Source organism: Schistocerca nitens, chromosome 9 (assembly GCF_023898315.1).
Source record: "Schistocerca nitens isolate TAMUIC-IGC-003100 chromosome 9, iqSchNite1.1, whole genome shotgun sequence".
Lineage (NCBI taxonomy): Eukaryota > Metazoa > Arthropoda > Insecta > Orthoptera > Acrididae > Schistocerca > Schistocerca nitens.
In genome coordinates this window covers 233,867,807-233,893,851 of record NC_064622.1, presented here as the reverse complement: position 1 = coordinate 233,893,851, position 26,045 = coordinate 233,867,807, and the positions used below count along the sequence as shown (strand labels likewise).

At 43.8% G+C, this 26,045-nt stretch overlaps 1 protein-coding gene across 1 annotated transcript in view; it reads left to right on the top strand.

Annotated features, from left to right (window-relative positions):
- The window catches only part of LOC126204153 (uncharacterized), a 231,450-nt gene that overhangs the window by 84,107 nt on the left and 121,298 nt on the right, over window positions 1-26,045 (top strand). The window contains exons 5-6 of the mRNA XM_049938561.1: window positions 6,466-6,623; window positions 17,160-17,231. Of these exons, the coding sequence (XP_049794518.1) occupies window positions 6,466-6,623; window positions 17,160-17,231 (230 nt within the window). The remainder of the gene's footprint in view (window positions 1-6,465; window positions 6,624-17,159; window positions 17,232-26,045) is intronic.

The following is a 26,045-nucleotide window of genomic DNA, read 5'->3' as shown; positions in this document are numbered from 1 at the left end:
TTAAGGCAGCCAGTCCACAGTGAAGTAGCCGAAAGGGCACGCGTCAACTCACGCCGTCTTGCGTTAAGTCTGGAACAGGATACGTGATGAATGTGATAAAGAAAAGAACGTAGCTACTAGAACACTTAACTTTTATATCGTCATTTGGTATACAGCATTCTTGATGGTACAAGTGAGACTCTTTAGATTCATGAAGTAACTAATGGCGCCTTGCTAGGTCGTAGCCATGGACTTAGCTGAAGGCTATTCTAACTGTCTCTCGGCAAATGAGAGAAAGGCTTCGATCAGTGTAGTCGCTAGCAAAGTCGTCGTACAACTGGGGCGAGTTCTCGTACGTCTCTCGAGACCTGCCGTGTGGTGGCGCTCGGTCTGCGATCACACAGTGGCGACACGCGGGTCCGACATGTACTAATGGACCGCGGCCGATTTAAGCTACCACCTAGCAAGTGTGGTGTCTGGCGGTGACACCATAGGCATGGTGTGTGATAATCTGCTCGGTCTACATGTTCCCCTGGCGGGTGAATGCGAGCAGATACTTCATCTTTTTACGAGAAACTCTGGCAGAGATGGAACATTTCCCACTGAACTTGTGACTACGAATGTGGTACCAACACGATGGTGCACCTACGAATGTGCAGTATGAATGCGTTTGGATGAAACCGTTGGTGGACAACAAATTGGTTTCTTCTTCTGGGATCACCAGAAATCTGTTGTGTATGAAACACCCATTGAGGCTGATGAAGAACCGATAGCGCGCATTATGGCAACCTCCGATGCAATTTCCACTTTGCCAGGAGTATTTGAAAGAGTAAGACAGTCACTACAGCATCGTTGCATGGCGTTTATTCAAGCAGGAGGGACTAATTTCGAGCACTTTTGGTAACTGTTTTCAAATAAAGGTTATAAAATTTCACCCCGATTTCTCGTTTATCTTGATGCCACAAATACGTTGAAACCGATGCCATGCAGACCTGCTACCGTGTCTGCTCGGATGGCATGTTGTGTGCCTACGCTCTTGGCGGCCTGCGACTATGTTCAACGGCGCCTAGTGCCGTACGCTAAGGGATCAAATGGTTCAAATGGCTCTGAGCACTATGCGACTCAACTGCTGAGGTCATCAGTCGCCTAGAACTTAGAACTAATTAAACCTAACTAACCTAAGGACATCACACACATCCATGCCCGAGGCAGGATTCGAACCTGCGACCGTAGCGGTCACGCGGTTCCAGACTGAAGCGCCTTTAACCGCACGGCCACACCGGCCGGCCGCTAAGGGATCAATCGAGGGCGCGATGCCACTCAGGACGGACAGAGGTAAAGGAAATGCCGTGTGGCTAGGGCCTCCCGTCGGGTAGACCGTTCGCCTGGTGCAAGTCTTGCGAGTTGACGCCACTTCGGCGACTTGCGCGTCGATGGGGATGAAATGATGATGAAATACACACAACACCCAGTCATCACGAGGCAGAGAAAATCCCTGGCCCCGCCGGGAATCGAACCCGGGACCCCGTGCGCGAGAAGCGAGAACGCTACCGCAAGACCACGAGCTGCGGACGACGGATAGAGGTGAGCGCCGCCTTGGCCGTGAAGGAGTTGCCGATCGCTGTCCGGTGGGCCTTACCCGCCGCCGGCCCCATCGGCCGCGCTCCACTTACAACGGCGGACTTAGCACGGCTTATAACGAAGCTGCCATCGGACCGGTACGCGAAGAAGCAGCTCTCACGGTGGATAACGGAGCGCCAGGGCCCCGCTTTAGGGAGGTCATCCCTCGCCTCTAAGACATTGGTCGTGGTCAGGAAACCGGCAGGCGGAATCGAGCAGAATCGTTACACTACAACCCAGAACACTCCATGATGAACGTCATAAAGGACTCGCAGCGAGACGTGAAACAATGCCACATACTACTGAGGAGACGACATCACACCTAATGCAGCGGAATCGCCAGATTTACACAGTTCGTCAGATTATGAGACACAGAACATGTCCTGACAACGACGATGCTCAAACACTAAATCAGGATGAGGCTCAAGAGTTTCAACTTTTCCATCAACGATCAGGAACAAATCGTAAAAATTTGCAATAAGCGGAGGACATAGCGAAACGACAGCAACCTGTGCGCACTTCAAACAAATGCGCACAGATACAGCCGGACGATAATCAGATGGAGGTGTCAACAGAGCAGAGCGTAGCTGGAACAAACAACGAATCAAGCATTCTAGTATCACCAGCGAGGATACCACGTACTAGTATCCATTACTAATGTCAGTACCTAAACCTGAACGATGAACTGAAGAAACATGTCGAAGGACCAATAAGAGTGATTTATAAGGGCGATAAAATCAAGTATCACTTCTCATCATAGGCTGACCAGAAGAACGGCATGCGGTTTTTCAGGGATTTGAAAATTCCGCTTTTTGCACTCCAATCGTCAGCCGACAAGTCTCTCAGAGTTGTCACGAAGTACCTTCCCAAGGAAATCACTGAAGAGGAGATAGCACAAGCTCTTTAGAACATTGGTTTCCAGCAAGCCTCAGTCCATCAATTTAAATCGAGAGAAAACCAACAAACTAATACCACAGCCAGTCTACTATATGACCCTGCCGGAAAGTTCATCCAGCGAGTTAGTATATGACGTCAAACATCTTCTCGGCACCAAACTGGTAACTGAAACAGACGAATAAGGCTGGGTAACCTTTAACTCTGTATATTCAACGTTAAGGGCGTTGGGATCTGGAGGATTTTCAAGATCGACGTTCTATTCCTGGCGGAAACGCAACTCCGCCATACCTAATCTTTCAACTTAAACATGTTGGGCTACTGGACGGACAGAGCAAATGGCCGAGCGGCTAGCACGGTCACGTATCAGGCGATCAGTCACACACGTTTCTCTCGCACTGCCACAATTTACTGCTCTGAAAGCAATTGCAGTTAATATTTTCACTCGTTTTGGCATCGTTTGATTGGTTGCGGAGTGTCTTAGACTTCAGAAGCCGTTTATTGAGGATGACCTTCTCCTGCTATTTGCTCCACATGACTGAATAAGCTCTCAGGGGACATCAGCGCCAAGCACTTCGCGTGGAATTTGGGCTGTACCAACCCTTGCTGGAGCCAGCTGTACAGCTTGGAGGAGTGACTCGAAGTCATCACATTTCGGCCAGACAACCCAACTCAACTCCTAAGCAATTCAGACCACAGACCTGACGTGTTGGACATAGCTACAGTGAAAAATCTAAGACTCGATTTGCGCCTTCATATCATTAACCATGTGACGTCCGACCACAATCGAGTGGTCGGTATCATCACAAAGGCGCTGGAACATCTACGCCCTCCAGTGCAACAGACCATGAACTGGGAACAGTATCAGACATTCCTTAGCGCAATGTTCGACCCACAACTGGTGTATTAAAAACAGTCTTCATGGAGGAGGCTGTCTCTCCACAGACGGCAAAGATCCAAAGAGCATACTGTCAGGCTAGGGTCACAACTGAGCGGTGCACAATTGTGACTGCTCCAGGACTTAAAGAAACTTAAAAGCAGCGAGTGAAAACACTGGCAGTGGTATAGTAACCCTGAGAACATCCGAAAACTTAAATGTCTCGCTCGGGAGTTACGTTACAGGCCCGTTGAATTCCGCCAGGAAAAGTAAGAATATAAGATGGTTTCTTTCAACTTATACCCGGGGATGAATGGGGCTATAGAGTAAGGCAGAACTTTTTGCTCTACATACGCAGCAGTAGATGTCTTAGCACATGAGGACGTCGCTGAAGAGGAGGAGATAGGAGTACGACACTAGGCAGAAAACATCCAACAGATGGCATGACAAGCAGAACCCCTCCAAACGACCATGGCCGAGGACCGCTCGATTGTAGGAAGACTCGGCAACCACTCCTGCTGCTTCACCCAGCGATCACCGAAGGGGATGTGAAACATCCAGACCAGTTCGCCTTCCAGCCATACCTGTCGGTCGTACTCCAGTTTCTCCAGGTTACAGACTACATCGCATATAATATGGACAACGAGAACTATACAGCGGCAGTATTTCTCGATGCTAAAGAGGCATATGATTAAGTATGTAAAAAGACGCTGCTTACCAACCTGCATGAGGTCCCCATCATCCAAGACTACTGCACAAAGATTATCGACACCTATCTTGATAAAATGCCCTGGTTCAACCGAACCGATGAGGAGCCGCCCAGTACTCGACAGCAGCAGCTGGGCGTTCCTCAAGCCTCTGTTCAGTCCCGAATTCTATTCATATTGCCCGTGAATGACCTGCTGTTACTTCTACTAGTCGTCCTTGAAGAATCAGTCATCCTCATGAGCAACCACAGAGTCGCTGCAGCGATACGGCGCCTCCAACGTCAGCTTACAGTTATTCAGTCACAGAGAGCAGCAAACCGCGTTACTCTGAATGAAGAGACCAGGGACCATCTCACACTGCCCAATATCGTACTCCCTTGGGCAAATCAGGTAAAGTACCTGACAGAGGTATTGGACCGGAATCTCCTCTTCAAGGACAACGTTCAGGGAAAACGCAAAAGTACCAAGCACCTGTTTCAACAATTATATCCACTGCTGTCAGCATCTGAACGTGAGGACCAAACTACAACTCTCAAGAGCAACGATCCTGCAGTCAATCTTATATCAATGCTCTCCCTGGGGGATCACCCGTAACAGCAATATGGATGCTATTCCTGCAGGATCACCCATAACAGCAATCTCAAACCGCTGCAGACCCTACAAAACCGATGGCTGCAGTTAATCCTTGGTGCAATTAGATGGGGGAGGGTCAGGGACTCCAACAGGTAGTGGACATAGAGACCATCAGGGAATTAAACGTATCATCCACACAAAACAGCTCGTTATCAGTGAAGTACTAAGGCCTACTACGGGACATCTTTATTATGTGGGGTCCATCACCCCTGAAAGGTGACATGGTATCAGAGTTCTCCGAGCCATCCTCAAGGTACCTCAATGACATAACAAGTCAGGTATATTTATAAACAGAAACAGGAGAAAAAAGTAATGTGAAGCAGTGTGGCAGAAATATAAAGTCGAATGGAACAATATGTAACATTAAATGAATGGATGAAGTAACCCGCCCTTTAGGAAGGTCAAAGGACTCAATGCCGAATCCCCTTCTCTCGCGGAAATAAAGAGAAAATTACACCTTCACCCTTCACATATAGGAAGTCCAGCCAGCAGGTGGTAGACTTCTGTGATATTATTTAAAAAAATAAACACATTGCTTGTTAACAGCCCTCCCATTTTCTACATTCATTTCAGATGCGCCCTGTGTGTGTTTCATTGCTATTTTTATTAATACGTAGATATTTGTTGCACATTAAAACTGAGCGAGATGGGGAGGGAGCTAGGGAGAAACTGTCACATAAACAAACCAAAGATCTGTGTCCCATTACAATCGAGAACTCTAATCTTATATTCTAAGACTGGCATTGGAAGGGATGCAGAACGAGGAAGACAAGAATGTAAATGTAATGTTAACAGTTACGTATGTTAAAGGACGATGTCCACTGTGGTACACATTGAATTTAAGAAACACTGTCAATAGCATTTATTTAAAGTTAATGTTGCTATCGTTTACGGTCAGTTGACCATCACAGACAACTTTTCAGACAGCGGCAACGAATTTCCACGTAATATCGAATTTGACTAGTAATGTACTGAGCAGAGGTCTCCTCGCAACGTGTCTGATTTCATTCGATATTACTCCGAAGTTCACATCGTCGCTGTCTGAAACGTTTCCTGATTATGGTCTACCGTTATCGCTTCACGCGTACGCGGTCCCGGATTTGAATTCTGACGGGGTCAGGGATTTTCTCTGCCTCGATATGGCTAGGTGTTGTGTGTCCTTCATCATCATTGACTTGCAAGTCGCCGAAGTGGCGTCAACAAAAAAGGACTTGCAATACGGCGGCCGAACTCCCACGCATAGGGCCTCCCGGCCAACAACGCCACTCGGTCATCTATATTTTTGTCATGGTTAAAATAAAAGTTTTCTGTGTACGGTACCAAGTCATATTACAAATAGCTATCACCGATGAAACCGACGTTTCGGCCGTGATGGCGATGGCTCTCATCTGGGGCTAGTTAAAAAAAAGAATGTTCAAATGTGTGTGAAATCTTATGGGACATAACTGCTAAGGTCATCAGTCCCTAAGCTTACACACTACTTAACCTAAATTATTCTAAGGACAAACACACACACACCCATGCCCGAGGGGTGACTCGAACAAACCGCCAGGATCAGCCGCACCCGGGGCTAGTCAATTACGCTTACACTGAGACTGTTTTCACAACCGGCATATGACAGTCGCTGTGATTCCGTAGAAGTTTTGTATAAAATATGAACTACTTCTGTTTATAAATCCATGTAATCTTTCATTACACTGCATGTCTCGCGGGAGTAGAAAATCAGTGCTGTACCGGTAACTGTGTACACGACAGGCGGACGCGACGCCAACGGCACCATCTGGTTCTGCTCCATCTACATCCTGACGGGCATGGCGCTGACGGCCATGTGCTTCAACATCCTGCACGACGAGATCGTGCACCGGCTGCGGCACCACATGGGGCAGATAGCGCGGGAGGCGGCGGCGGCGGTCGTGGGAGGCGGCGGCGGGGCCGGCCGCAGCCCGGGCGCGGGGGCGGAGGACGGCGGGGGCGGAGGCCCGGGGGCGGCGGCTGCCGTCAACGGCACCACGCCCTCCTGACACGCGCAGCTCCACCGGCCCGCCTACCGCCGCAACCTCACGCAGGTATCGTAAAAAAATTAATTACAAGCACAAAAATATGAAAAGGAAGGTATCGACACTAAGACGCATCAGTACGTGCCTTTGATAAAATGGTTCTATCAGCTCCAACGTGACCATCTCTGTATCTAAAATGTATCTATGATGGAGAAAGATATAGGATTAACACAAATTATGAACAGAGTAATATAGTCTTTAAAGAAGCAACATTTTTACCAACGGAAAAATGCTCCTCCTGGAGCATAGTAAATTCGAATTTATTTATTTATTTTTTATTTATTTATTGTTCCGTGGGACCAAATTAAGGAGAAGTCTCGATGGTCATGGAACGAGTCAATACATGAAATTACAACACGATAGTAGAAACAGATAAACTGAAATATATTCAGGCGACAAGTTGTGAGTTTAAATAAAGAAAATCAACAATGTAACACTGGAATTTGCTTAATTTTTCAGCTCTTCCAGGATCTCCTGGACAGAATAGAAGGAGTGAGCCATGAGGAAACTCTTCAGTTTAGACTTAAAAGTGTTTGGGCTACTGCTAAGATTTTTGAGTTCTTGTGGTAGCTTATTGAAAATGGATGAACCAGAATACTGCACTCCTTTCCGCACAAGAGTCAAGGAAGTGCTTTCCACATGCAGATTTGATTTCAGCCTAGTATTAACTGAATGAAAGCTGCTAACTCTGGGGAATAAGCTAATATTGCTAACAACAAACGACGTTAAAGAAAATATATACTGTGAAGGCAATGTCAGAATTCCCAGACTATTGAATAGGGGTCAACAAGAGGTTCTCGAACTTACACCACATATAGCTCGGACAGCCCCTTTTTTGAGCCAAAAACACCCTATTTGAATCACAAGAATTACCCCAAAAAATAATACCATACGACATAAGCGTATGAAAATACGCCCAGTAGACTACTTTTCGTGTTGAACTGTCACTTATTTCAAATACTGTTCTAATGGTAAATAAAGTAGCATTTAGTTTCTGAACAAGAGCCTGAACATGGGCTTTCCACAACAGCTTACTATCTATCCGAACGCCTAGGATCTTGAACTGTTCCGTCTCGCTTATAATATGTTTCTGTTTATTTAGTTTGAAAGACTCTGACTGAATGCTGGGATGCCAGCTGCCTCATTCTATCTTAGTGGCCACCTTTAAAAATTTTCTCAAAAGATTTCGCGTGTGAACATGTTTGCTGTTTTTGTAACATGCAAGTCACTTCAAACTACCTCAAGCTTCCCTAATAACTTACTCACACCCACTAGTCCATCGCTGTAAATCACTCATATCCATCCACTTCCATTTTCCCCTTCTCACTCACTCATTCAGCTCAACTCATTGTCATAATCTCTTTGCGTGTCTCTGTCACTGCCACGTGACTCATAGCCATGGTATTCTTCGTCTGGTCCTAACACTACTGCCTCCTTCCGCTGTCACTGTCTTCCTCTTGCTCTCTCTCACCGGTAGTATATCACACCTTCGTTCCTACTCCTGCTATCCCCTCTCCCTGTCACTATCTCTCGCTTCCTCGTTGACATTGCTGTGGACTCTGTTTGTCATTATCACTGGCTCTCTCCCACTTCCACTTTCTCCTTCGCTTTATCGGCCTCCTATATTCTTTTCCTACCACTATTCTGTCAGTGTCAGCTATGTTTCACTGCCATTGTGTCCGTCTCTTTCTCTCTCACTAATGTCTCCTTTGCTCTTTCTACACTGAAGAGACAAAGAAACTGGTACACCTACCTAATATCATGTAGGGCCCCAGCGAGCAAGCAGAAGTGCCGCAACACGACCTGACATGCACTCGAATAAAATCTGATGTAGTGCTGGAAGTAACTGACACCATGAATCCTACAGGCCTGTCTATAAATCCGTAAAAGACCGAGGTGGTAGAGATCTCTTCTAAACAGCAAGTTGCAGAGCATCCGAAATATGGTCAATACCGTTTCTGTGTGGGGAGTTTGGTGGCCAGCGGAAGTGTTTAAATTCAGAAGAGTGTTCCTGGAACCACTCTGTAGTATTTCTGGACGTGTGGGCTGTCGCATTGCCCTGCTGGAATAGCCCAAGTCCGTCGGAATGCGCAATAGACATGAATGGATGCCTGCGTACGTGTCACCTGTCAGAGTCGTGTCTTGAAGTACCAGCGGTCCCATATCACCCCAACTGCATACGCCCTACGTAATTACAGAGCCTCCAGCAGCTTGAACAGTCCTCTGCAGACATACAGGGTCCATGGATTCATGAGGTTGTCTCCATATCCGTACACGTCCATCCGCTCGATACAATCTGAAACGAGACTCTTCCGACCGGGCAACATGTTTCCAGTCATCAACAGTCCAATGTCTGTGTTGGCGAGCCCAGACTAGGCGTAAATCTTTGTTTCGTACAGTCATCAAGGGTACATGACTGGGATTTCGGCTCGAACGCCCATGTAGATGATGTTTCGTTGAATGGTTCGCACGCTGACACTTGTTGATAACTCAGCAATAAAATCTGTTTCAATTTGCAGAAGGGTTGCACTTCTTTCACGTTCAACGATTGTCTTCAGTCCTCATTGTTCCCGTTCTTGCAGGATCTCTTTTCGGCTGTAGCGACGACAGCGATTTGATGTTTTACCGAATTCCTGATGTTCACAGTACACTCGTGAAATGGTCGTACGGGAAAATCCCCCACTTCATCGCTACCTCGGAGAGCTGTTGCATCGCTCGTGCGGCGACTATAACCACGTTCAAACTCACTTAAATCTTGTTAACCAGCCATTATAGCAGCAGCAACGTATCTAACAACTGCGCCAGAAACTTGTTGTCTTATATAGTCATTGCCAACCGCAGCGCCGTATGCTACCTGTATATATATATCTCTATATTTGAATACGCATGCCTATACCAGTTTCCTTGTCGCTTCAGTGTCTAACACAACAATTATCTACTATCTTCCAGTATTTATTACTTTTCATTCTCTTTGCCACTGCCGCGTTCTTTTCCTCTCTCAGTATAAAAATGCACGAATATGATTACATGGCAAAGCTTTTGCGGAAATTTTTATAGGTGCAGAGGCACGTAGAGTGAGGTTGCTGGTAACCCATTGTTCGAAGTTTTTTAAAAAAAGAACCTGTTAGAGTATTTTGTCCTCCGATAAGAGTAGTTTTCCGCTGGTTGACTTCTTTTCCCTGTTGCAGTGGGGCATGTTATTCATATGAAAAGAAATTTATTGGTCTGTAAAATTTAGATAGTTTGTTTATGTGAAACTGAAATAACACAAAACCAATCTTAGCCTCAGACCATATTTTACGGGCAGGAAAATTTTGCATGTGCTTCAATAGTACAAAATGGGATTCGCAGATGATAGAGGAGATACTTTACAGCATATTTCTCTGTGCTACGTCACTTTACAAACATCAAGTATTCGCGTCACACAGGATTTTATGGGCTTATTTTACGTATACAAGTAGGGTATATTTAAACCTTGTATCGCGCGAACAGATAAAAATATGAAGACAATTTTTAAGGTTGTTCGCGATCGGTATCTGAATCATACATAGTAACAAGTACAGTTATTTGTTGTTTATAGCTGTCTTGGAGTCCTCGACTAGGTTGTAGTCCGCTGATGACCACGAAAATATAGTAAAAAGAACTTCTTCGGGTTTTCCGAGGAACCGCCCACGGAGTAACGCAGCCTCCGTAAGTCCCATCAAGCCTAAAGTACACTACACCAAATGCGAAAGAACCAACCGATTTACCTCAAGTGCCTAAGCAAGAGGAACTGAGGAAATGTGTAACATTCACACTTTGACCCTGTACTGTAGCTTTGTGACACTACGCTGAGGTGACAAAAGTCATGGGATACCGATATGCACACATATAGATGCCTGTAGTTTCGCATAGACAAAAGTATAAAAGGGCAGTGCAGTGGAGGAGCCGTTATTTGTATTGAGAAAATCAATATGAAAAATTTTTCAACGTGATTATGGCCGCATGATGGAAACTGACAGAGTTCGAACGTGGAACGGTAGTTAGAACTACAGGCATGGGACATTCCATATCAGAAATCGTTAGGGAATTTAGTATTCCGAGATCCACAGTGTCAAGAGTGTACCAAGAGTACCAGATTTCAGCTATTACCTGTCACCACGGACAACGCATTGGCCAACGACCTTCCCCAAACGACCGAGAGCAGCGGTGCCTGCGCAGAATTGTCAGTGCTAATAAACGAGCAGCACTGCGTGACATAGTGGGAGAAATCAATGTGGGACAAACTCCGGCGAAATTGATCTCTAATGGGCTATGGGAGCAGACGACCGACTTGAGTGCCTTCACTGACAGCACATCGCCTGCAGCCGTCTCCGAGGCTCGTGATCATATCGGTTGGACCCTAGACGACTGGAAAACGTGGCCTAGTAAAATTAGTCCCGATTTCAGTAGGTAAGAGCTACTGGTAGTGTTTGTGTGTGGCGCAGACCCCACGAGGCCATGGGCCCAAGTCGTCAACAAGGTACGATGCAAGCTGGTGGCGCTCCATAATGGTGACGGCCATCTTTATGTGGAACTGACTGGGTGTTCCGGTCCAACTGAACCGATAGTTGACTGGAAATCGTCGTGTTCGGCTACTTGGAGACCATTTGCATCCATTAATGGACTTCAAGTTTCCAGACAACTATGGAAGAGACTGGTTTGTCCACGCAGATAGCCCGACGTGAATCCCATCTAACATTTACAGGACATAACCGAATGGACAGTTCGTGGACAACATTCTGCACTGGCAACACTTTCCCAATTATGGGTGTCTATAGTGGCAGCATGGTTCAGTTTTTCTGTCGGGACTATCAACGATTTGTTGAGTTTATACCACGCCGATTGACTGCCCTACTCCTGGCAAATGGAGGTCCGACATTATATTATGAGGTATCCCACAACGTTCGTTCCTTAGTGTAAGGTGATCCTTCTGTTGGGTATACTAACAGTCCCTAGCCAAGGGGCTATCCAGAATCCTTGACCTTGCATTTTTATCGCCAACAGAACATGAGGGCCGGCCGGAGTGGCCGAGCGGTTCTAGGCGCTACAGTCTGGAACCGCGCGACCGCTACGTTAGCAGGTTCGAATCCTGCCTCGGACATGGATGTCTGTGAAGTCCTTAGGTTAGTTAGGTTTAAGTAGTTCTAAGTTCTAGGGGACTGATGACCATAGAAGTTAAGTCCCATAGTGCTCAGAACCATCTGAACCATTTGAGAACATGAGGTACGAGCACCAGAAACTTCCCCTTTTATGCTCGGTGTTTTGGAACATATTGACAAGCATTGCTGTGGCATGCATACCGGTTTTCATCACATATCAGAATTTTTTCACATTTTTTTTCCATTCCAGACTGACTGGCTGGTGCAACAAGCGTTCTGAATTGTTTCAGCTTGAAGAACAGCCTGGATTGGGAAGTTATTTAATTTCTCACCTTTTGGCGTTATCTGACTGTCTATTAAACAAGGAAACATTCCTTGTGCTGTTGCTGTTCTTCTTGTTACGTCCGTGCTTGCTATGAAAATAGGACGACGAATTGCGCCTTATGCAAGACACCTTATTTTTCAGCACTTTTTGTGCTTTCTTCTGTGGGTTATTTTTTATTTTCTAAATAAAATTGTTATTACATATTAACATTTAGCGACACTTTTGGTACATAATAATTACAATTGTGAATGAATAATTGTTGTTAAATATTATACATCATTTGTTCATAGTTCACAGTTAAGATATGCATTAACGACCTGCTGCACTGTGTGTTGTTTATAATATTATGTGAAAGTTCTATTTATGACTTATTTGGCAAAAAAGAGTTGGTGTATGCATTAGTTTGTATAACGTACGTGATACTGTTGGACATTTGCTTTGGTACCTATTCTACTACGCAATGTACAACTTCTTATCTGCAAATAGCGAAACGTAATTTTTATTTTTCTATTTACTAAGCATTTACAAACGGAAATGAGATTACATCACCTTTTTGTGTGTAAGTTACGGTTTTTGATGTTGTGGTGCTTTCTCGTATGCTGTTAGCGAAGTGAAAAGGTTGTTTTCGTGACATATGGTCGCTTGACACGGCTCATTCTCCGATTTTTCAAAACATTCAATTTCCTATTAGGAAACATCCCATTCAGAACAAAGAGAAGGAGGGGCTTGGTTCTATCTTATACGACTACACGAATAAATAAACTAAAACATACCAGGGTTGGAACGTAAGTAGTGGCTATTATTTATCCACAATCGATACAAAGGAGTTACTTGTTTGCGCCTGTCACTGTCCTTCAAAGTAGTCACCAGCGTTGTGTAGAACCCATTGCCAAATATGTGGAAGGCGTAGTATACAGTTAGCAGAGCCTGTTCAAAGGAGCGGTCTACTGCCTGTAAAATCTCAGTAACAGTTCCGAAGCGAATGCCACGAAGTGGTTTCTTCATCTTTGGAATCAAAGTCACAAGGACTTAAGTCCGGGGAGTATGGTGGATGTTACAGTACTTTCCACTCTCATCTTTCGAACGGAACAGCCACAACTTGCGCTGAATGTGCCCGCGCATTGCCGTGCAAAATGATGGAATTAGTGTACTCCAACTGTCTACGTCGAGTGTTGCCGCTTCTTTCGCAAAACTGGTCGCAGGTGATGCTCCAAAAACGAACAGTAATACTGTGCATTGACGGTCTGCCGTTGTGGAATGTAATGCGTTAGGATAGCACCATCGCAGTCGTATAGGAGAATCACCATAGCTTTCACCATACTGCGACTCTGACGCACTTTCGACTTTCGCGGAGACCCATAATGACGCCAATCTTTGGATTCGTGTATCAGTTTTGGCTCGTACGTTGTGGCCCATGTGTCATCCAGTATTACGATTCTATCGCTTGAGCCTCGTCCCGCAGTTACGCAGGGTCAGCCATCGTTAATCGTATTTGGCATGTTAATGGTTAAGGGGTGGCCTCATGCCCTTCCTGCCGCCACCCCGTACCCCCTGGGACGGAATTAAGTGTACTCCAACTGTCTGCGTCGAGTGTAATCCATGGAACAGTTTGAATGTGTTCAGATGTCTGCGAGCCGTGTAACTGAGTCGGAACATACGGACCAGCCCGGTATTCACCTAGCGGGATGTGGGAAACCGCCTAAAAACCACATCCAGGCTGGCCGGCACATCGGCCCTCGTTGGTAATCAGCCGGGTGGATTCGATCCGTGGCCGGCGCGCCTACTCGAGTCCAGGAAGCAGCGCGTTAGCGCTCTCGACTACCCTGGCGGGTTCGTCCAGTGTTACGATACAGGATAAGAAAGCCTCTCCTTCGCGCTCATAGCACGGATTGCGAACTGTGGATATTACTGTTTCATCCAGTAGTGTTTCATCCAGTACTTTGTCTGCAGCAAGCTTACGCTCATCTAGTGCTTCCCCGTATTTGTCAAATAATTCATTAACACATTCTTTATAAAACCGCTTCCTTTTTGCCGTCGATATTACTTCAGGAACTCGCAAGGACAAGGTGAGATAATCTTTCATAAACCTGTAGTACTATTTTTCTATATTGAAGCTATGCGATGGGTAATATTTATTAGAAAGCTGTAGGTGAGTGACCTTAATTCAGTAATAATTTTTCCAATGGACTCAAAATCAATTATATACTGTTCTAATTCATCTTCAGCCTCTGTTGTGGGATCTTTAGGTCTTCCAAATTGTGACGTTTTCTTTATACCTTTCAAATGACGGCGCATTGTAGGCTTGGGTATATGTTTTACTGCTTCATTATATTCAATTTCACCATTCTGATGTTTCTATAATGTTTCTTTCATATGCTCCTGCTTCCTCTTATTGCAAGCCCTCTTCGTGATACTGACCACCTGAAACAAACGATTTTTTTGCTGCGATGTAATTTGCTGACTTCTAAGTCGTACTAGTAGGTTAACGAATTCTCTACGGTTACGATTTAGGCAGTAAGACCTCTACCATTTCAATCCAGAACTACATGTAGAACCTCAAAGATTCGTGCCGTATGATTATGCTTAAACCAGTGGCAGAGTACGACGAGACTAGACATGACACAAAACAATTACTTTATCATCATATTCTTCTCTGAATTTGCTTAGAAATGAGTGAGTGGAATTACTAAAAACTGTCAAACAAAGTTTTATGTAAACTATTTTTCTACCACGACAGACAGCGCTCCGATCACTGGTTCTTGCTATTTACGTGACTATTTAGTTCCATTTTACACTATTTGATTTCGCATTTTGTAAAGGTGGGAACAAATATTACTAAAGTACGACCTATGCTGTGGTATGGCTAACGGAACTTTATCCTATATAAGACGCTGATATAAGAGCAATAGATGACGGTAAAGTGATGGTAGCATGACACATAGCGAATCAAGAACGTTTATACGTGGTGTCTGTTCTTTCGGACATGTCTGAAAGAACACGTACAGCACGCACAAGGCAAGACAGCCATTGATCTCTTCAGTGCGGATGCACAGTAGGCCCGAACTCTTACGAGAGTCGGCGGAATGTCGCCAGTAATGAAGAAATGGGCAAGGGACAGTACATTAGGAGTGTGTAGGTAAATTGAGAATTTGTGCCTGATGGGAGGTGTGCTATGGCAGTCTGTGCAGTTGGCATGACCTTTGCGTCCGGATGACTCAGTGTTCATAGCATCTACCTAGCCATCAGCAAACACGGGTTCGAATGCAGGTCTGGCACGAATTTTCAACTTTCGCCGCTGATTCCAATCAATGACCGCTCGCTGCCAGTCGGTAATTCCTTGTATCTGAATCTAATATATTTTCTTTAATTTGCTCCATCTCTCATTCTGAATCACTCTATGAAGGATGTGTTTTGTATGTAGGTACTTTTGCGAAAGTTCTAATATATGTTTTAGTTTATTTATTTGCGTATCGCACATGATAGGACTATGTCCCTCCCTATATTTTTTCTTAATGGATTTTTGACTGACGACGTCATCACGCTACGCTCCTGTAATTTATGTGAACATTTTGTGCGCCAGCAGAAGCTCAGGAACTACAGAACAAATTATTACATAAACAACTGAAAGGCACACAAATCTACATTTTGTAACTGACACCATTTTTGCATCAATGTCATTATCTATTTCTATAACAAATATGTGATGTTCTGTCCCCGATCTTATTATCTTGTTAAGTAAGTAATTTTACCCTGCTGTTATGTTGGGGAGTTATCATAAATGCTTTTTCATCTGTTTTCAGGAGAGTTCACACTTTTGAAAAAAATCGGGCACCCACTTCTTTATTATAAATATTATCGAAACACTGCCAAGTTTCAGCTCCTTTAGTCACCATATGGTCTGCGATTTCAGTAATTCTTACTCTTCAGTTGTTGTGAACAACAATAAACTAACAAGTAAGTGTAATTGTAAAGACAAGAGGATTCCAATTCCGGTTGTCCCACAGTCCATGTCCCACTGGCAGAAATTGCTGTGCTCCAAGAGTACATTCTCAGAAGTTTCTTCCTCGCGTTAAGACCATGTTTGATACCAGCAGACTTCTCTTGGCCATGAGTTCCCTTTTCGCCAGTGTTGGTCTGCTTTTTATGTGTCCTTGCACCATCCGTCGTGGTTATTTGTCTGGCTAGGTAGCAGAATTCGTTAATTTCATCTATTTCATGGTCACCACTTTTGATGTTAGGTTTCTGGATCTCTACGATTTACTCTCATTCCATAATCTGTATTCATTAGACTGCCCATTTCATTAATCAGATCTTGTAATTCTTCTTCACTTTCATTGAGGATACCAATGTTAACAGCGAATCAGCGAATCGTGACTTTGATTCCCTTCACCCTGAATTTTCATATCACTCTTTAACCTTTCTTTTACTTCCGTCACTGGTTCTTCGACGTAGAGACTGAACAGCAGGGGCGAAAAACTACATCACTCTCCCGCATTTTTTTAATCCGTGCACTTCATTCTTGGTCTTCCATTCTCACGCTTTTTCCAGGTCGAGAAATCCTACTAACGTGTCTTGATTTTTCTCTGTATATATCCACTTCATAGTTCATGTCTTTGATTACAGCTGTGTGAAGGGTCGATCATAACTTACGTGACAAAGCTCGGATTGCCTGAAGCTCTGATAGTAACTGGCTGCTAGTTCCAGTGGGTAGCGTGAGTGGCGTATGGTGTAATTTTGTCCTACGCCTACAGGTGACAACCCAGAAATCAGCTGCAAGTTTCATGGAATGCAGATAACCAGTGGATGCATCTAAACCGAGCACCCATGTCATTGCATCTCAGCTGTCTCGTTAGCGTCACGATCGATTACATGACAGAGGCTACAACTGCGCCAAATTGCAGAGACAGAACAGCTGTCTGACTTATTAATGTTGGCCTCTATTTGCAGGAGACGCTGTGCAGCGGCGGGACGCCCACGTCACTGTTCGCTCCGGGGGCGGACCTGGCGGAGGCAGGGTCGGTGGCGCCGCCGCCGCTTCTGCTGGAGATGACGCCGACGCTGGCGGCGCGCGCTCACCAGCCGCCGCCTCCGCTGGCGCCCGTGCCGCCCCCGCTGGCGCCAGTGCCGCCCCCCGTGCTGCCGCCCCCACACCAGCAGCCGCCGCCTCCCCCGCCTCTCCCGCCCCCGATGCTGCCGTCGGTGCCAGCGGACCTTGCCCCGACACCTGTCACTAGCACGCAGCAGCAGCAGCAGCAGCAGCAGACCAGTCAGCAGCAGCAACATCAGCAGGTGTCTCAACAGCAGCAGCTGCAGCAGCCGGCGCCCGTGCTCGGGGGAGTGTACACAGTGCGCGAGGAGGACGAGTCGCAGGCGGACACTGCGGAAATATGAGGGCGACCTGACGGCTGGGCGGTCACGCAAATGTAAGTCGCAACTGGACAGGGGGCCGGAGACAGCGTGACCTCGCTTATGGCCACTGACTGCACCGTGTTACTCAAGCCGCGAGTTACCCAGGGCACCTCGGCAATTACGAGGCTCTCTTGACCAGAACCAATCCCAAGTGTATTACCGTGCTCAAGCGACCGTGCAGCCGTCGATGAAAGACAGAAACAATCGCATTTCCCCATGACTCATTTATATAACGAGTGGATGAAAGACTGAACTGTGTAGCAGTTGTAACAGGTGTACGACATAATTAACCCTCGCACACAAACTAGTGAAAGTATACGTCGAATTGTAAACTTTAGATACGATACCTGAGGTTCATTCGGCGTAAATGAGTATCTATATACTTCGAGGCACCCAGCCTGTTTCATAACGTCATTTTTATGTACGATGTTTCCACGAGTGATGTAGTTTGGTTTGACTTCAAGCCCCGAGCCCACTTGGAACCATTAGTTACAGCACATTAATGAAGACAACTAGTTTTACCAACGAATTATCGTGGAGGGATTCGTCAAACCGTACGCACTCTAAGAAACATACCACTGTACTCTACATAGATTTATAAATACTAATTATGGATTTGAAAAGGAAAAGAAATATTCTGTGAAACTGAAATAAGTCCTTATTCTTTTATGAGGAGGAGGGTAACTACTCTCGAATCCTCAAGTAATCTTAACTAATCACACGCAAGGCGGATGAAAATTTTTCACACTATATCTGTGGTACAAGCAACATTGGTAGTCATCGGTATGTTGTGACACGGTGGCTAGGACTAAGATTCTAGGAAAAAATTTATGGCCTAATTCATGAAACAATTGATGAGACATATATAACGTTCTCGATTCAGTACTATAGGCTCGACCATTAACACCGTTCTTAATTTGTTGCATAAAAGAGACAACTACAGAAAGGTAATTTCTCGCAGTAGTCACTAAATTTAAGAAGTCTCGTTAAGCTGCAGTATCGAACTGTCGGTTCTGTTTACAACACCAGAACTGAACGACGAAAAGCAGTGCGTTTATAAAGAGACAGTATTATATGTTCACTCACTTGAGTGCAAGAGATAACTTCTGAGTGCAAACAACAGTAGTTACTACAGGATGTTGCCAATGCAGTTTGGAAAATATTTCTCGTTGTTCAGAAGAGTTAAACCATAATGCATTATGCTAGAACTGCCATCTGGCGCTATCCCAATGTCACTCTCATAGCCTTCTTGGAAACTAGAACAGACTGTCGAAACGGACAGTAGGAATATTTCGTCACACGCCCTCAGCTGTATGCTTCTTAGCTAAGAACTTGCTCACAGGAACATATAGCGCTCAACAAGTAATGACATGCAATCGACGCTACTTCTTCCTCTCCCCTTAAGACACCAAACATATGCACTACTGAATGGTGAATATCTGTAGGTCACGTTTAATTCCACAAATGGGAAACTACTGGTACACAGATGTTGTCGCAGTTGCCGTGGGACATGGTGGGCAATGTTAAATCGATCTAGAGTTAATTGTAAAGAAGGGGAATAATGTGTCCTCCCGATCCTGCAGAGTCTCATAATACGTCGGAAAGGTCATTGGCGCAACTCGAGGAGGAAACTAAGATGAAATGCAATGAAACGAAATCTAACTTACGGCTAGCATCGATGTGATATGCTACACAGTTGTAAGGGGAGAGACTGCACCTACACATTTTGGGAATGTATATGATGGACATCTTAAATCTCAGATGATTTTTGGTCCAGTCTGACGCTGGTACTCGTAGTTCAGAAAATAAGCAACCTTGCATTTAATCTAATTATGTAAGTTTCTGTCTACAACTAACACGTATTAAGTTCTGCAATATATTACATAAAGCTATTAACTGAGGATTCATCCACGTATCGAAATGTCGTATTGACGGGGAAGGAAAAGAAAATATTTCCTGAGTTTAGCATGTGAAACGTACAGACGACACCAACAATTTAACCCTCCTACCTCCAGAAATTTTTCTTATGACTGTGAACCACTGCGGTCATAATGATCTCAAGTAATTTGCAAGGGGTTTATTGGCAGTATTTTAATGAACTAACATAAGAACGCGTTACAGCTGTCACCGTAACAGTCTTCATTCCGTTTTCGGAAACGCTACATTCAAAAAAGAAAGTTTGGGTTCATATTGACCTCAGTGGTAGTCAGTCAAAAAACCATAATTAAATTCTAATGTGTTGTAAATGTAAACCCGAACAAAACATCATTGGACGCAACTGACTCAGAGGGCGAAATTCATATATTTTGAAAATAGTGGGCTTGAAAAGAAAGGAGACACGTACTTTCAAAGGGATTATGGGGGTGTATTGACCCCACTGGTGTTAGGAAGGGTACGACAATAGCTGAGCCATAGAAACCCCCAATGGATAGAAAAATAAATAGAAATAATAATTTCATTGTTGCAGATTTTTCGCATAACAACAATCCAAGACAACAATCATAATTTTAGTTTCGTAAATGATGCTTGCAAGAAGCAAACAAAAAATTAAATTGCGGTCAAATTGACCTCAGTGATCCTCTGTGCAAAAACCATGAATAAATTTTAATGTGTTGTATGTATGAAAATGGACAGAACGTCATTGGATGTACTTCATTCAGAGGAAAAAGTCAAATTTTTAAAATAATAATATTGAAAAGAATGAAGATATACATTTCCAATGTGCTGTGGGGTCATATTGATCCCAGCGGTACTAGGAGGGTTACACAACAGGGTGTCACACTAAAATCACTATATCTCAACATTATGCAACGTAATGCAAACGACGTACTTGTGTTACCATTACAGATGAACGAAGAGCATCTACTACACACCAAAATTCGTTTAAAATTGTTGGAAGAGGGTTGAAATGAAAATTATTTTTTTAAGCTTATGAATGAGCTACTCACCATAAAAATATTCTGTGAGCGGCAGACAAAGTGTCGCAGTAATCCACTTTATTACCACCAGTACACGTTTCCTGCAGGTGTAGTGACTAACATCTCTCACAGTTCACGTAACCTATTGCCGTTTATGTTGCAAACTGTAATTTTGCTGACGAAGTCAGACGATACCATGGCTTTTATTTCGAGCGTGATACGGAACGTACACCTGGAAAAAAGTTAAATTTTCTCTTATAGTAAGGCTGTGGCTACTAGGTAAAAAGAACGTAGCCATAGACATTACCTCACCGTTACTAGGGCACGGTAACGGCAAGAAGATAAGAACTAAGAAGAAATTCTGATCGCCATTCTTGTTTCAATGAAAACAGAAGCTGTACACAAGTGTAAAAATGAGAGCTAAATCCTAAATACTAAACAAGGTAACATCGTAAGCAAAGTTCTCTGAGTGTAAAACAATTACAGGTAATGTACTTTTTTGTGATGTATTACATCTCCATTTCAGAAGTGATGACGAAGCTATAACTCAGACATGATTTCCACGACGTAACAGTTGTTCATTGAGCGTGTTCAGTTTGTCCGTGTGGAACGTATGAGACGTGTATAAAAAAAACGTAATGAAATGGGAAATATGTTTACTTTTATTCGAGGGAATTGAGCATAATTAATCGCAAATATACATTATCAGTTTCGACCTCAAGTTGATAATGTGACGCGTGAGTCATGTTATTTCGACAAGAAAGGTGTGATACAATGCGTGTCGACAGTGTTCATACAGTTCAAGCAGAACGGCCAGGTAGTACACGCCCTGTGGAGATTGTTATCACCAAGGGCAGTGAAAGTGACACGCGATGTCCAAGCATTTAAATTTCTAATTCTAGGTTTACATGTATCAAACCAATACTCATTATAATATAAATGTGACATAAAGTCAATGCCTGAATGCAGAACGACTGATTGTAGTTGTTATTATATATTTTATGTGTAATACTACTACTCTCGAACGAGTGGTGGTCGGGTATTTTCGACGGTGGTTTATTTCAATCAACGAATATGTCCCTCAGCTTTTTACATCTCAGCATCTTCTGAAATTTTCCAGTTTCATACGAATGCTTGTTAAAATAAAACAATGGTCTTCATTCACTTCGCAATCCCAAAATATGTCTCTGTCAGAATACTTTTTGAAACTTCAAACAGACTGTTTTTCCACGTAACATAGTAATTAGTCCTTCGCATACTTTTGCAGCAAGAAGTGAAAAGGAATAATAACAGAGGAAAGCGATTCATATCAAATTCTGATATATCTAAATAATTACTGGTATTAAGCAAAGTTTGTTATAATATTTCGCCCATACCGTAAGGTATAAACCTTCTAACAGTTTTTTCAACTATTTGGTGTTTGACACTATGATTTTATAACAGTACCAATCCCCCAATTTCTCCGTATCAACGACACTTAGTATCCAATGTAATACAAGACTGCATATTTCTGTCTCTATCTTCGGATATGGTCTTCCTTCCTCTCATATTTCAACCACTGTCTACACAGGATGTTTCAGTAACTTACCCAGAATTTTGTCCCGAACTACATAAGAGTTTTACACAAGTATCTTTACCACACAAGATAATAACTCTAGACCTCATTATCAATCTTTTTAACTGCACTAACGCAAAATGTTCTTGAGCCTTAAAGAATCTAAAATATAGAGTTTAAGTTTTTACCGACGTTTATTGACTGTGTTCGAGATTCGTAGGTAAAAACATCTAAGTGGTACTACGTTACTTAGTAGTAAGATTCTGTTTAGCGAGGATACAATTCGCAACGTGATGTGAATTCAGATAACTGATTAAATAACTTGTGGATCACGGCTGCCATCAGATAGTACGCTTCTCCTCTCGTTTCAACACAGCTCCACTAATTGAGTTCCAAGAAGATGGATAACCATTTATATTTGCTAATGACAGTAAAAACTGTTGGAAATCTCATCTCTGGTCCTCACGCTTAGCAGAAAGCCATTTTAGATAGTATATTAGTTAAAGGAGATTAATGTACCTGCCAATGGGATTCCCAACCACACCAACAGTCCGAAGCTACGTGGTACCATGCCACCCATCGCAACCCTGTGGAATTGTAATTTCTCTTCTTGCACCACCGCTCACAGAGTCGGGAAAGCTCCGTTAGCAGGCTACCTCGACCACCACGATTCGTATTAGCCATATGCTCCTGTGTTTAGCCGTTAGGCACACTGTGGTGACATAATCTAACCATTTTTGTCATATACAGGCTGAAAATTATTTAAATAGACAAACTCTGGGAGTGTCCATGGGACAATGGAAACACTTTTTCTAATTCTTTTTTCTGTGGGAGCCAAAAATGACACGAGTTTTTATTCTTTCTTAGCAAAAAACAACAACAGTAACACAACACAGTTACTTCATTCAGTTACAATAGCGGTTCACAAATGCCTTGTAAAAGGATGTTACACTGGTGGGTCATGTTCTGTCTAACACGGTCAAAGACTGGAAGAGTGTGTTTAATTCCTACTGCTGCTGCTCCTATCTGGGCGATCAGATTCCCTTCTGATTCAACAGAGGTGTCGAATCAGGGTAGCGAGTAGGCCATGGTACAGGACCACTTCTGGCAATACACTTTTCAGGAAACTTTCGGTTGAAGAATACCTCGATTCTGGAATGTGTCGGCACTCCATCATGATGGAACCACATGGGCTGTCTTGTACCGAGTAGCACGTTATCCAGCAACTCTGTCAATGCTTTGGAAAGTAAATTATTATAATGTCTGTCATTTAATGGCCGAGGTAGGAGATACGGCCTAGTTAATAATTCGGCAACTACATCTGCTCTCACACTCACGTAGAATCGCAACTGATGTGCGCGAGTAAATTTGGCATGTGGATTAACCTCACTCAGGACATGTTAACTGTGGATGTTGAAGACCTCATTAGTCTTGAACGTAGCTTCATCTGCAAACAGCACATATTATGAAAGTGTAGGATGCGTCTGATACTGTTCCAGATACCACTGCGAAAACTGCTCCGAGTGAATAATCATCTGGTTGCAGGAAGGGCACCCGCTGTGAGTGAAATGGGTTGAGAATTGTTCATGAAGGACGTTTCTTATATTTGTTTGATTCGTCCTCATGTTATGCGCTATAGTACGAGTGCTGAGAGCGATTACGCCCTCTACTGGATTATTTAATGCTCACAGATAATTATGACAACAGAGAAAAGTGCTTGTTTTGGTGGTCCGAGCAGCCTCCCACACTTTGTCGGTTAAAAATATTTTCACCCTGTATATGGTTTGAAACAGTCTCTGTAACAACAGCCTATGGGTGATGGATCACGTCATAGGGAACAACTTGTGTTACAGACGAGATGTTCACTGACGATTTCCAGCGGCGTCAAACGACGTTTAGTATCCGCCGGTCCTAGGACGACGAGATTTCATCGAACTAGCTGAATGTACTGAACAGGTGTGCTGCATTATACCTAACTCACTAAACTGATAGAGTGATTTTCAACAAGCGAGTGACTACACTAAGAAAAAGATATTTCTGAAGTGAATCAGGCACTTAAATTTTATCTTTCACCCCGAGCAGATTACTGTATGATAGGCAACATACATAGCATATGAACATTGCGGAGAACTTGCAATGTGCTAAGGACATAATCAGACTAAATAGCTTTTAGCGTGGCAGGTAAGCGTTAGAGAACATTTTGCCTCTAACAAAAGCTGTTCTGCATCCTTAGACTGTTCTTTCACCCTTAGACGTAAGTCACAAAGCCTTTCAAACACATATATATGCTGGCAGAATGTGTTGTGCGTGGACATCCTGTTAGGTTGCCACAGCTCACTGCAGGTGAATATATATTGCATTAGCGGTTCACGCCCACACATAGTGATCAGAGACAATAATGTTCTCTTACCGATGTAGTGGATGACCTGCATATATACAGCACCCACTGTTTTCTATAAACGAATTTGTCATCATAGAGCAGCAACATCCCGCTAACATTGATCAGTTTCTGTCCTTCCGATGACTCTACACGCCAAAGATTCCCGAAAATCATGCTGATGAGACATTTCAGAGCTTCCGTTAGTTCCAAAATATTACATTCCATTGAAAAAATAGTGAGTCTTTAGAGCACCAATACTAGAACATTGCTCCTTTGTCATACTCACGTTACCTAGGTATCAGTCATGATACTTGCTAATGTATTTTTTTTCCACTTCAGGGAATGCTAAGAGATTGTACGCCGATGCTGAGCTGCTCCCCTAACTTACTGTCGTGTAAGAGGGGAAGCGGGGGTGGGGGGGCGGATTATCGCTAACATCTCGCAGGGAGTACTTAAGCTTAGCCCAAGTGTTTCCGGGAGCAGGCATTCTTGTGGTCGGTGCGGCGCGGCTGGTGTTTGGGGAGCTTCGCTAATATCGTCGTTGCGGAGCAGGTGAGTCCGCGGGTACACGCCATTATGCGCAAAGTTGGGCCGCAATCTCTGGCCGGGCCCGTGTCGGATCCCCACGGGAACACTGGAGGACGCCCGCGCCGTTTCTGGTCTCGGGGCTGCTGTCTGGTGTGGTGGCCACTTGTATTCAGCATTTGTATTACGCGTAGCCGGCAAAGAATACAGCCAAGTGTTAATTTTCCTGAAATCACGTATACAGTACGTCCACGATATCAGGGGCCTCTCGCCGTTTAATACGCAGAGACAGTCACAGAACGATACAATAATTCATAGAGTCAGAAAACAATTTTAAAAATTATGGGGTACATAGTATCTCATTACGTCTCTTTTTGTTTCATTTAACAGTTTAAAATTTTATTTGTTTAATTTCTGCCATAGGTACGTTCAAAAATCTTTAGCTTATGTGAGTGGTATCTTTAAAAAAAAAAAAACTTGTTGTTCTGGTCTGCAGTCCGAAGACTGCTTTGATGCAACTCTCCATTTTACTCTATCCTGTGAAAGCCTCTTCCTCTCTTTATAACTACTACAACTTACGTCTTTCTGAATCTGCTTACTGTACTCGTCTGTTGGTCTCCCTCTAGGATTTTTACCCCCTCACACTTCTCTACTATACTAAATTGGTACCCCTTGATGTTTCAGAATGTGTACTATCAAACGATCCCAATTCTACTCTGTACCAGTTATATGATCTACTCATCCAATCTTCAGCGCTCTTCCGTAACACTACATTTCAAAAGCTTCTATTCTCTTCTCATCTAAACTGTTTATCGTACATATTTAACTTCCATACATGGCTTCACCCCACGTAAATAATTTTAGAAAATACTTCCTGATACTTAGATCTATATTCGATGTCAACAAATTGGTTTTCATCAGAAACGCTTTTCTTGCCATTGCAACTATACATTTTATATCCTCTCTACTTCGGCCATCGTCCTTTATTTTACTGCCCAAATAGTTATATCTACAGCTTTAAATGTCTCATTTCCTAATCAAATTCC